Raw genomic sequence first — 11,925 nt, 5'->3', positions numbered from 1 at the left:
AGGCAAATAGATTGGGGAGGGAGAGGTGGAAAGAAAGCATTTTAAATGCATTCTCCAAGCTGTTGGCTGACTTTGCTTGGAGAAGTGATTTAAAGAGATACATGTATTCTTCAAGTTGGCTGATGGATTAGTCGGGGGCTTCAAGGGGCACACAATATGCGTGAAAGAGCCACATGTGGCTCCCGAGCCACAGTTTGGCCACCCCATCCTAGTTCAACACTCCGCACCAGACTGGCATTCTGAAACCAGAGCAAACAGAGCATCTCTATTTCCATCCATGAAATGCTGAGAGAGATGAGGCTGAGGGTATGGCTGTGTGTGCATGTGTGTGAGAGAGAGAATGAGCGGGGGGGAACTGAAGGAACACAAACGCAGCTGTCTATGTTTCACCGTCCACCTACTTCTTTCCCCACCTCCACAAATGAATTTTTCTCCTGCACTTGCTGCAGTGATGGTGGGGAGGATGGACTGAAATATGAATTTTTTTTGTTTGCTATGCAGTCAAGGGAAGGAACAGAAAAGGTTGGTTCTCCCATGACCTCTTATTCACAGACAACTACCCTTAACACCAGACTCAGAACTAGAAAGGGGCAGGTTTGGTGTAGTGGTTAAGTGCGTGGACTCTTATCTGGGAGAACCGGGTTTGATTCCCCACTCCTTCACTTGCACCTGCTAGGATGGCCTTGGGTCAGCCATAGCTCTGGCAGAGGTTGTCCTTGAAAGGGCAGCTGCTGTGAGAGCCCTCTCCAGTCCCACCCACCTCACAGGGTGTCTGTTGTGGGGGGGAGAAGATAAAGGAGACTGTAAGCTGCTCTGAGTCTTTGATTCAGAGAGAAGGGCGGGGTATAAATCTGCAGTTCTTCTTTTTGGGGTTATTTCCACATGGCTAAAGAAAGCCTCGATGTGACAAAATCCAACAAAAATAAAATCTCAGGAGCCAGAATTTGCTACTAAGCGACGTTATTTAACACAGCATTCCAAGGCGTTTGGGCACATGCACGCACATGGATGCTGCCAGTCAAAAAAAAATTTTTTTTTTTTTAAGAAAAGCTTGCTCTTAATCCCACTGTGTGGGTGAGGAATTACTAAACGCCTGAAATTCGCACACAAATTGCACTCCCTTCAGAACGCATCTAAGATACCTGCGGGACTTTTTATGCACACACCCTCCACACTGTTCTTTATGACTGACGTACAGGCAAGTGGCAGGCAGAGGATAACAAGTGTTTCTGCTCAGCAGGGAGGGAGTGCATTTGGCATCCGAAGCTCAACTCATACAGCTTTCCAAAATAATGACCCATCAACCGCAGCTAGGGTTGCCAGTTCCAGGTGGGAAATACCTGGAGGTTTGAGGGTGAAGCCTGAGAATGGTGGGGTTTGGGGCTTCAGTGAGATATAATGCCATAGCATCCACCTTCCAAAGCAGCCATTTTTTCCTCCAGGTAAACTGATCTCTGTTGCCTGGAGATCACTTGTAACAGCGGGAAATCTCCAGCCACAACCTGGAGTTTGGCAACCTTAACCGCAGCTGGCATGCTGATCCCAAGTGAGAATTCCAAACGGAATTTGCTCCCATGTCGAGCCCAGAATTCGGTTTCTACCGGTTCATAGCCTCTCCAAAGCTAAAGTATGTGCAATTTCGACACATCTCTCCCCTGCGTTGTTTGTTATCCAGCATTTACAGTTATACTACACCCTCTCTACAAATGGAGGTTCCAAGAGATCTTGGGAGACTGTCCGAGCCTGTAGGGGTAAAGCAAAGTGTTAAAAGTAGTCCACAGAGCTAACTGCAGGGAAAGAATGTCTATTTTTCTTCCCTTTAGCTGGGATACTGCTTCCTTTGCACTGTTCCAAGCAGAATATTTACTCTAGAATAAAGCAGGGGTGAAACTTAAATTTCTTACCTATACAGTGTGTCTTGGGGAGTCAGAGCAGAAGACGAGAGGTATTCTTTCAGCCACTTTCTTACCAATAAGTCCTGGTTCATTCCCACCCCCCCACCCCGGAAATAAATTCTATTCATTGCACTGGAGCGCCTACTTCTAATTAAGTATATTTAGGAACAGAATTTAAAAAGCATCTGGAAAGTAATTACTCCAGGGAGCATCCATACGTTCCCCCCCCCCCTTCCTTTTAGTCCTTCTGGAACGAGCGCCAGGCACGGAGGGGGGAAAAAAGCAGGAGGCGGCTGTTGATTCTAACATTAAGAGTGTTTTCAATTCCTCCACCTAATGACAGCACCTATTAGCAGAACCCAAAGAACTGCATTAAGAGCCAGTGAGACGCTGATTCTGGGAAGGCTCATTGGACCTGCACTTTCTGAAAGGCCATTATCTGGTGGAGCAAAAGAAAAAGAAAAAGAGTCCTTTTAAAGAGCGAAGAGGGAGCACTTGGGGAGCAGCAGCTTCCCTTCTGCATAGAAATCAAGATAAACTCCACCAGTTCATCCACTCCCCCCTCTCCTTCCCCCCACCAAACACTTTTTTCTGAACGTGTCACAAATTGCTGTTCAGCCAGAGCAACTGCATCTTTTGTCCTTCTCCATCGCTGTTCATTCTCTGACAATATTAGCTGTTAAACACAAATGTCGAAGGAAAAAGGGGGGGGGAAGTGGTTTGGACACACCCTGAATAGAGGTCTGTGGAGGAGGAGATTGGATTTATACCCCGTCCTTCACTCGGGAGTCTCAGAGCGGCTTACAATCTTCTTTCCCTTCTGCCATTTTGGTGTAGTGGTTAATGTGCTGACTCTTATCTGGGAGAACCGGGTTTGATTCCCCACTCCTCCACTTACACCTGCTGGAATGGCCTTGTGTCAGCCATAACTTTCGTAGTTGTCCTTGAAAGGGCAGCTGCTGTAAGAGCTCTCTCAGCCTCACCTACCTCACAGGATTGTTGTTGTTGTGTGTAAAGGAGACTGTGACCGCTCTGAGACTGAGATTCAGAGTATAGGGCGGGATATAAATCCAATGTCATCATCTTCTCCCCACAACAGACACCCCGTGAGGCAGGTGAGGCTGAGAGAGCTCTGAGAGAACTGCGACTAACCCAAGGTCACCCTGCTGGCTGCATAGGGAGGAGTGCGGAATCAACCCCAGTGCTCCCAGAATAAAGTCCATGCACTTAACCACTACAGTCCAGGGGTGCCAAACTCATTGGTTATGAGGGGCAGATCTGACATAAATGAGACCTTGTTGGGCTGAGCCATGTTGGACCAGGCCATGTGTGTACTTACTTAAGATTAGGTAGCAGAAATATAAACTTCATAAAGGAAACAAAGACAATTAAAGGGTTTTTTTTAAAAAAAAAAACCCTAAAAATCACAGGCTTAAAATTAGCACTCATTGGTCTGAAAGGTGCTTTCTTTGTATGTCTCCCATGGTATCCAGGAAACTGGGCAAAGGAAGCTCTGGCTTTTTCCTTCCTTCCCCAGGGACCAGGAGGAAGAAGAGCCTCAACCAATAGAAGGAGGAGAGGCTTGGCTCAGTAGCTCTGCTGTGTAATTGAGAGAGCCTGGCAAAACAAGCTCTCCTTCCTCCTCCGAGGGAGGAGCCACAGCCAATGGAGAAAATAGAGGCCTTGCTCTGTAGCTCCTGTGCAGTTGAGCAAGCCTTGCAAAGAAAGCTGTGATGCAGAAGGAAGCAAGAGGGAGAAGAAAGATGACAGCCAGTTGCTCGGAGGTCTGATAGGAGCCCTCAGAGGGCCTGATTTGTCCCCTGGGCTTCATGTTTGACACCTCTGCACTCCACCAACTGGCCCTAGGCATTCTAAAAGCCAAGTCCGCATATTAGAACACAGCAGGACTGAAAGGCCCTGATCGAAATGACCCAGGCTAGCCTCATCTTGTCATATCACAGAAGCTGAGCAGGGGGCGGGCCTGGTGGTTAGTATTTGGATGGCAGACCACCAAGGAAGTCTATATGGAGGAAGGCTATGGCGACCCACCTCTGAACGTCTCTTGCCTTGAAAACCCTACGGGGTTGCCATGACTGGAGAACCTCTGAGGTAGGCTATTACTTGAATGGGAGACCACCAAGGAAGTCCAGGGTTGCTCTACAGAGGCAGGCAACGGCAAACTACCTCAGTCTCTTGCCTTGACAACCCTAAAGGTGGCTGTCAGTCGGCTGCAACTTCTCGGCACTTTGCACCCACCCACAGGACTGAAAGACAGGGAGGGACAGCTCCAGTCAGGCATCAAGAGAGGTCACACCTGCCACCAACGGTCGAACTCATCTCCCACCACTGGCACGTGTGTTTGCAGGAAAAACAGTGTTAACACAAGTACCTGAATTAAGTTTTTAAAATTGCCAACCCTGTCCTGTTTTGCCAAAACACGTTTCAAAACAACCTGAATTTATTGCTCAAGCACCTGTGAAGAGATGCTGCCTTCGCTCTGAAGTGCGTTCCTCGTGTTTTTCATCTACTGTTTTTCCCTGGCCAAGTGGTCTGCTTCAAAGAATGAATTTTCTAGGGTTTTTTAAAACATTTCTTTTTTTCTCCCTGTACTGGGACTGCCAGGTCCCCCCCCCCCGCCCCTTCCTTTGGCAGGGGATGAGGGGTAGAGTTACCAGATTCTGGTTAGGAAACTCCTGGAGATTTGCGGGTGGAGCCTGGGGAAGACAGGGACCTCAGTGGGGTGCAATGCCAGACAGTCCACCCTCCAAAGCATCCAGGGAAACTGATGTTTGTAGTCGGGAGATGAGCTGTAATTCCGGGGGATCTCCAGGTCCCACATGGAAGCTGGCATCCCTACCCTATACTCCTTAAATGAGTGTGGCTTTCCTTACCCGATCCCACTTCCTTTCCAGTTTGGTGTAGTGGTTTGGTGCAGTGCGGACTCTTATCTGGGAGAACCGGATTTGATTCTGCACTTCTCCACTTGCAGCTGCTGGAATGGCCTTGGGACAGCCATAGCTCTGGCAGAGTTGTCCTTGAAAGAGCAGCTTCTGGGAGAGCTCTCTCAGCCCCACCCACCTCACAGGGTGTCTGTTGTAGGGAAGGAAGGTAAAGGAGATTGTCAGCTGCTCTGAGACGCTGAGATTCAGAGTGAAGGGCAGAGTATAATCATCGTCATCCTCAGGGGGTTTTTTTGTAGCAGAAACTCCCTTGCATACTAGATCACACCTCCCCGATGTAGCCAATCCTTCAAGAGCTTACAGGGCTCTTAGTATAGGGCCTACTGTAAGCTCCAGGAGGATTGGCTACATCAGGGGTGTGTGGCCTAATATGCAAAGGAGCTCCTGCTACAAAAAAAAGCCATCATCATCATAATCTTCCTCCTCTTCTTCCTTGGAGCATAGGGTTCTCAACATGGTCTTTCTTTCAGGGTTCCCCCCCCTTCTCGTCATTGGGCCATGACCTGAATGGCCCAGGCTGGTGTGACGTCATCAGATATCGGAAGCTAAACAGGGTTGGCCTCGGTTAGTACTTGGGTGGGAGACCCCCGAGGAAGTTCAGGGAAGCCCTGCAAATGCATATGGCAAGCCCCTGCTCTGAATCTTCCCACCCTTCAACACTGAAATACTTTCTTTCCCTCTCAAACCACAAATGGTACCCTGCCCCTACTAGAAAGCAGTAGGGATTTAAAAAAAAAATAATCAGAGCTGTGCCATAATTTTTATTTCATGCTGAGACTGGAAGCAGCTCATTGAAAAGTCCCACCCCCCAAAAAAGTATTCAAGACAAATATATTAAAAAACAACCACCATGATCAATGCTGCCGAAATTTCATTACTCAAGAACGTCCAATCTGTCAAGTTCCCTGCGTCCCTCCCTCTCCCAGTCACATGTGGCCTGAAAATGGCTGCCCAAGGCTGATCCATTAGGGTGGAGCTGTCAAATAAAAGAGTGAGAAAGAGAAAGAAAACTCCCAAGCTGGCAAGGAAAAAAAAAGCAAATTCTAGAACCAAGAAGGTATGGGCTGCCCACCAGCCAAAGCTGTACCAGCTCAAACAGCAAACTGTCCCATCCCATAATGAGTACCAGGACTTTAAAAGCTGATAAAACCCAGATGGCAAAGCTTGGACCATCATTCACGAAGTTATATCTATCCCTTTCTTTCCCCCCTTTCTGCTCTCCATCTTGGCCAAAAACTATCGGCTCACAAAGCAAGTTTGTCCTGACTCCACCCATGATTTGCCTGGCTCCGCCTCTCTGCAAGCAACTCAACTTTGGCTCCACCTGTTCCCATGACCCCTCCTTGCCCCAGGGTGGAAGGCAAAATCCTTCTAACTTCCAACAAAATCATCCATCAAGAAGGCAAAAGGTCCAACTCTTGCGTGGGATTAGGCTGCTGTTTCTTAGCTGGTGGTAGAAACTGCTCAGTCCGTGATTTATTTCGGGCCAGACTTGAGAAGACAGGGATTCTTGGCTTTTTTCCCCCAGAGGCCAAAGGGGAGAACTTCAAATGCTCAACCAAATGGCCAGTAACCAATTACCAGGGAATCGATGTCAGTAACAGAGAAGGGGGCAGGTAGATTAAACCTTTGTCTTAGTGAAAATACCCTCCTGGCTTTGGAAAACGCTGTGAGAAGAGGTGGCCCCAAGTAAGGTCCATTGAAGTCCTGCTTTGGAGCATCTCAATTATCAGAAACACAGCTGGCTTCTCTTTTGGGCCTTCACATTGTGTAAGCAACCCAATAGATAACATTGACAGCTGCAAAGGCTGCTGGGAAAACTGCTCGGGCATAGATGTCAATAGTGTCAGCATCGATGGGCTTGAAAAGGGACTTCAGGCCACCCTTCTTCTCCGATTTCGCCTCCTGTCGCTTCTTTGTCTCTCCCGTTTCTACTTCCACCGAACCCACCAATGACCCAGGTGGGTTTTTGGGGACCTTGTGCTGCCTGTTGGAAACGGCAAGTTCCTGGTTGACGCCAGCTATCGAAAGGGAAAACATAACAATGGCGTTCTTCACGTTGACCTGGAAAGGGAAACAGGAGAGCCAATGAAGAGTGTCTGATTGGGAGGAAGGGTGATAAGTTTCAGTTCACAATGATACAAAGCTAGAGATCTACAGGCTTATTACCCAATTATTTCATATGTGATCTATCTCATACAGGATAAAACGAGGGGCACAGAGGCCAAGGGCTTCATTAGAACATCACAAAAGCCCTGTTGGATTAGACCAGTGATCCATCTTGCCCAGCATCCTGTCTCATGCAGTTCCCCTGGACAGTCAACAACAGGGCACAGAGGCCAAGGCCTTCATTAGAACATCAGAAGATCCCTGCTAGATTGGACCAAAGGTCCATCTAGTCCAGCCCAACATCCTGTCTCACACAGTGGCCAACCAATTTCTCTGGACAACCAACAACAGGACATATAGGCCAAGTCCCTCCCCTGAGGTTGCCTCCTAGCTCTGGGATTCAGAGGTCCAGTGCCTCTGAATGTCGAGGTTTCCCCTCTGTTGCCATGGCTAATAGCCATTGATATCCTTCATGAATCTGATCCTCTTTCAAAACTGTTTATTCCTACACCCTCCAGCAGCAAATTCCACGTTTTAATCGCTCTGCATAAAATAGTATTTCCTTTTGTCCGTCCTGAACCTACTGCCCATCGGCTTCATTGGATGCCCTCAAGTCCTAGTCTTTTGGGAGAGGGAGAAAAAGTTCTCTTTGCCAACACTCTTGATTCATACAAGATCTCGAACCCAATGGAGTCCCTACTGACCTCTCCAGCTTGCCGGCTGCTCCTCAGTTTGTCTTTCTGCTTCTTCATGTAGTCGGCATTGAAGTGGGCAAATGCGTATTCGACCAACGCGGCAAAGACAAACACGTAGCAAATCCAGAAGTAGACATCCAGGGCCTTGATGGCCGAAGCTCGCGGCAGAGAAGAACGGGCACTCACCATCAAGGTTGTCATTGTGAGGACGGTCGTTATACCTGGAAGGGAGCCAGGAATTAAAACAATTCCCATTTTCAATACCACCCTTAAAGCTGCCCTGACCTCTGGAGCAGCTCCTGTTCTACATTACAGTGTTGCATTGTCATCTGCTATTCCCAACATCAATTGCATCTGGTTTCATTATGCCACACTTAATGTGCACTGCATGGTTATGGCACTGCTTTGTTTGGTGCTTTGTTTTTAAAACAAAGGATCCACACCGCAGATTTGTCCACCTCTTTCTCAGCCATCCCCTTATAGATAGATAATTTTAGATAGATAATTTTATTTATATCCCGCCCTCCCCGCCGGAGCAGGCTCAGGGCGGCTAACAACATCATTCAATTTCCCTTATACAAAGACAAGGTTACATTAACATTAAACATTAAAAATTCTAATAAGTTTAAAATCACTTAATTAAATTGATAAAAGTGCTAATGCTATTTGTTCTTTTATAATGGCGGTAATCATTAGCAATTTCTTTCTTCATCATCAGCGAAAGCCAGTCGGAAGAGGAAGGTCTTGCAGGCCCTGCGGAATTGTTCAAAGTCCCGCAGGGCCCGCATTTCCTCTGGAAGTTGGTTCCATAGGTTCGGGGCTACAGAGGAGAAAGCCCGGTTACGGGTGCATTGCAGCTTCACCTCTTTCGGTCCGGGGGTGGTCAACAAGTTTTTTCCAGCTGGCCTCAGTGCTCTCTGGGGTTCGTATGGGGAGAGACGGTCCCTAAGGTAGACAGGTCCTCGACCATATAGGGCTTTAAAGGTAATACTTTAACTTTAAATAACTTTAAAGGTTATAGTCACCTACACCCCTGCCTACACCACAGGAGACAGGAGTAGGGTTGTCAGGTCTGTGTTGGAAAATACCTGGAGACTTTAGGGGTGGATCCGGAAGATGGCTGGGTTTAGAGAGGGGAGGGGCATGGTACAATGCCATAGAGACCACCCTTCAAAGCAGCTGTTTTCTCCAGGGAGAGCCAGTAGCAGAAACTTGAGCATGTATGCGTTGATCCGTGATTGAATCCTTTGTACTGTGGCTCCAGTCAAAACAGCATTGAGAGAAGACTGGGGAAGGGTAAAACCAACGAAACCCGTGGGAAATCCAGGAAATGCGGTCTTTTGATCTCTTTGTGAGAAGTTGTGCAGAACGACACCCCTGTCTCCACCCAGATTCTGAACTGCAAGAAGCGGCTGAAGGCAGTGCCTCTGAGATGTGACTTTAGAAAACAGTCTGGGGGAGTGTCGTGTGGGTGTTTGTTCTATTATTTTGCTTATTATTAACTGCGGATTTATTATAAAATATGGACTTATTATAAACTGTGCACTAAATGTTTGTTTACACACTTTTTGTGTGTGAGTGATAATTCAACCGGTGAGGTTTTGAAGGATATATTGTGCTTAATACACTGGTACCTGTGCTATTGTATATATTTTCTCCAGCAAGAAATCAGTTGTCAAAGCGGACGATGGCTACAGGGACATTACAACTACTAATTTTATTATTTAAAAAGGCAAAAATGCCTTCCAGTGGTGTGGTGTGGTGTGGAAAGTGACGGGGGGCAGAAAACGGTGCCATTGTTGGCAAAACGTTCTAAAACTCATACCTTCCTGTCCACACAACATGCAATCCCAGCTGGATTGAGATCTATTTCATCTAATCCTCTGCGAGGCTTTTATTTGAAGGTCTCACTTTGCCTTGACCGTTACTACAGAGACCCTTTATGCCATCACCCCAGACCCTTCCCAAAATATCAGGTAACAGGTCCTCGATTCCTCATCCCCTTGCCAATTCAAATGGGACTGGCTCTGTCTCCCAGCCAATTGCCAATGATGCAGCTGAGGTAAACAACATGGGTGGTTTGTCGGTTTTATACTGTCACACTAGGATCTAGGAGACCCAGGTTTGAATCCCCACTTGTGCTATGGAATCCTGCTAGGTACATTAGACCAATCGCACATGCTCTCAGCCTAGCCTACCGCACAGGGTTGTTGTGAGGATAAAGCAGAGGAGAGGGGAACGACGTAAAGCCACTTCGGGTCCCCGCTGGGAAGAAAGGTGGTGTACAAATAAGTAAATGACATAAAGTAAATAATGGGAGTGATACAGAGAGCCCCTTTCTCCGTACAGTGCGTCTCTTCTTAGCCACCCGTACTGAAAGAACAATGGACGCTGGAAGCCAGAACAAGAGTCACCTCTGTGAATCTTTGCAAAGACTCAAGCTAGGGTTGCCAGCTCTAGGTTGGGAAATACCTGGGAGAGTGGAGCCTGAGAAGGGCAGGGTTTGGGAAGGGGAGGGACTTCAATGGGGTATAATGCCATAGATCCCACCTTCCAAAGCAGCCATTTTTCTCCAGGGGGACTGATCTCTGTTGCCTGGAGATCAGCTGTAATCCCAGGAGATCTCCAGTTACCACCTGGAGTCTGGCAACCCCGGCTCTGGCGCTGCAAGAATTCCAAGGGAACAAAGGATCTAGTTTTACCTAACGAGACTCGGGCAGGCACAGCTGATTGGCTGATCCAGAAAGACACCCAGGACATGGCAACCAGGAGGATGGAAGGCACATAGGATTGGATGATGTAAACACCCCGATTCCGTCGCAGGTGGAAGTGAAGGCTCAGACGGGGAAACTGACCTGCTGGATGAAAGGGGGGGGGGGGGAAGAAGAGAAGAGAAGAGAAGAGAAGAGAAGAGAAGAGAAGAGAAGAGAAGAGAAGAGAAGAGAAGAGAAGAGAAGAGAAGAGAAGAGAAGAGAAGAGAAGAGAAGAGAAGAGAAGAGAAGAGAAGAGAAGAGAAGAGAAGAGAAGATGCATTTATCTCAAAAGAGATTTCAAAGTCCCTAAAACTAGAACCAATCAATATGACTGAAAGACACTGAGAATACATAGATGCCTTAGACTGCCTATGATCCTGTATAGTTCAGAGCTGTCTACTGTGACTGGAGGTAGATTTCCAAAGTCATAGGAAGAGGAAAAGACTGTATCCTTTGCACCCTTTAATAGAACATGGTCCCCAAACTTTCTGAGGCTGTGGCCAGCTTTGGAATCCTGACATGGGGTGGAGAGTGAAACCACAAGATGGCCACCAGGAGGAGGGGGAGGAGACGGAAGAGAAGATTGGATTTATACTCTGTCCTTCACTCAGAGTATCAGAGCAGTTTACAATCTCTTGCCCTTCCTCTCTCCACAACAGATACCCTGGAAGGTAGGTGGGGCTGAGAGAGCTCTGAGAGAACTGCTTTGAGAGAACCCGGCAGCTGCATGCAGGGGCATGGGGAATCAAACCCGGTTCTCCAGATTACAGTCCATTATTCTTAGCCACTATACCAAACGAGGAAGGGAAGGAAGGAGGAAGGGAGGGGAGATTGGATTTATATTCTGCCCTTTACTCAGAGTCTCAGAGCAGTTTACAATCTCCTTCCCTTCCTCTGCCCACAACAGACAACCTCTGTGAGGTAGGTGGGGGCAGCTGAGAGACTCCGAATGAAAGGCTGGGTATAAATCCAACTGTTCTTTTTAAACTGGAGATGCCAGGGATTGAACCTGGGACCTTCTGCATGTCAAGCAGAGGTTCTACCACTGAACCATGACCTTCCCCCTGATATATACCAGGAGCCTCGAAACGAGTTCTGTGAGGCAGAATTTGCCATTTTAGTACCTATTGTTGCTCTGTAATTTTAGATTTTATATATTTTAAATTGGTTTCTTACTGTTGATTATTTTTATGATGTAACTCGCCCTGAGCCTGTTCTACGGAAAGGGCGGGCTAAAAATCGAATAAAATAAATAACTAAATAAATAAATGAAAGTGGTCCAGGGCCTCTGTTAAACTCTGAGATGCCTCGGCCACGGGACAGAAATACAAACACGAACTCCATTCCAAAGACGCCCAGAGACTCAAAAAAGGTTGGGCACCTTTGAACTAAACGGTATCTCTTGCCCAAAGAACTGTCAATTCAAGTTATAGAATTGACGCAGCGATCAGAATACATCAAAGGACAATCTGAGGAAATGTGTTGCTGTAACAACAGTTCGTAATGGCCATTG

General features: G+C 47.3%; 1 protein-coding gene and 1 non-coding gene across 2 annotated transcripts in view; both read right to left on the bottom strand.

Annotated features, from left to right (window-relative positions):
• Positions 1–6,483: 6,483 nt before the first annotated feature.
• Positions 6,484–11,925, bottom strand: part of GABRD (gamma-aminobutyric acid type A receptor subunit delta) — a 41,688-nt gene continuing 36,246 nt past the window's right edge. Inside the window, exons 7-9 of the mRNA XM_060259487.1 lie at positions 10,362–10,514; positions 7,669–7,880; positions 6,484–6,919 (exon numbers count right to left, since the gene is read on the bottom strand). Coding sequence (XP_060115470.1) covers positions 6,617–6,919; positions 7,669–7,880; positions 10,362–10,514 — 668 coding nt within the window. The 3' untranslated portion in view covers positions 6,484–6,616. The remainder of the gene's footprint in view (positions 6,920–7,668; positions 7,881–10,361; positions 10,515–11,925) is intronic.
• On the bottom strand, positions 11,401–11,470 carry TRNAV-GAC (transfer RNA valine (anticodon GAC)). Its single transcript has one exon. It is a non-coding gene; the product is annotated as a tRNA-Val (tRNA).

Source organism: Heteronotia binoei, chromosome 18 (assembly GCF_032191835.1).
Source record: "Heteronotia binoei isolate CCM8104 ecotype False Entrance Well chromosome 18, APGP_CSIRO_Hbin_v1, whole genome shotgun sequence".
Classification (NCBI taxonomy): Eukaryota; Metazoa; Chordata; class Lepidosauria; order Squamata; family Gekkonidae; genus Heteronotia; species Heteronotia binoei.
Note: the sequence above shows the minus strand (reverse complement) of the source record. Positions and strands in the feature narration are given on the sequence as shown.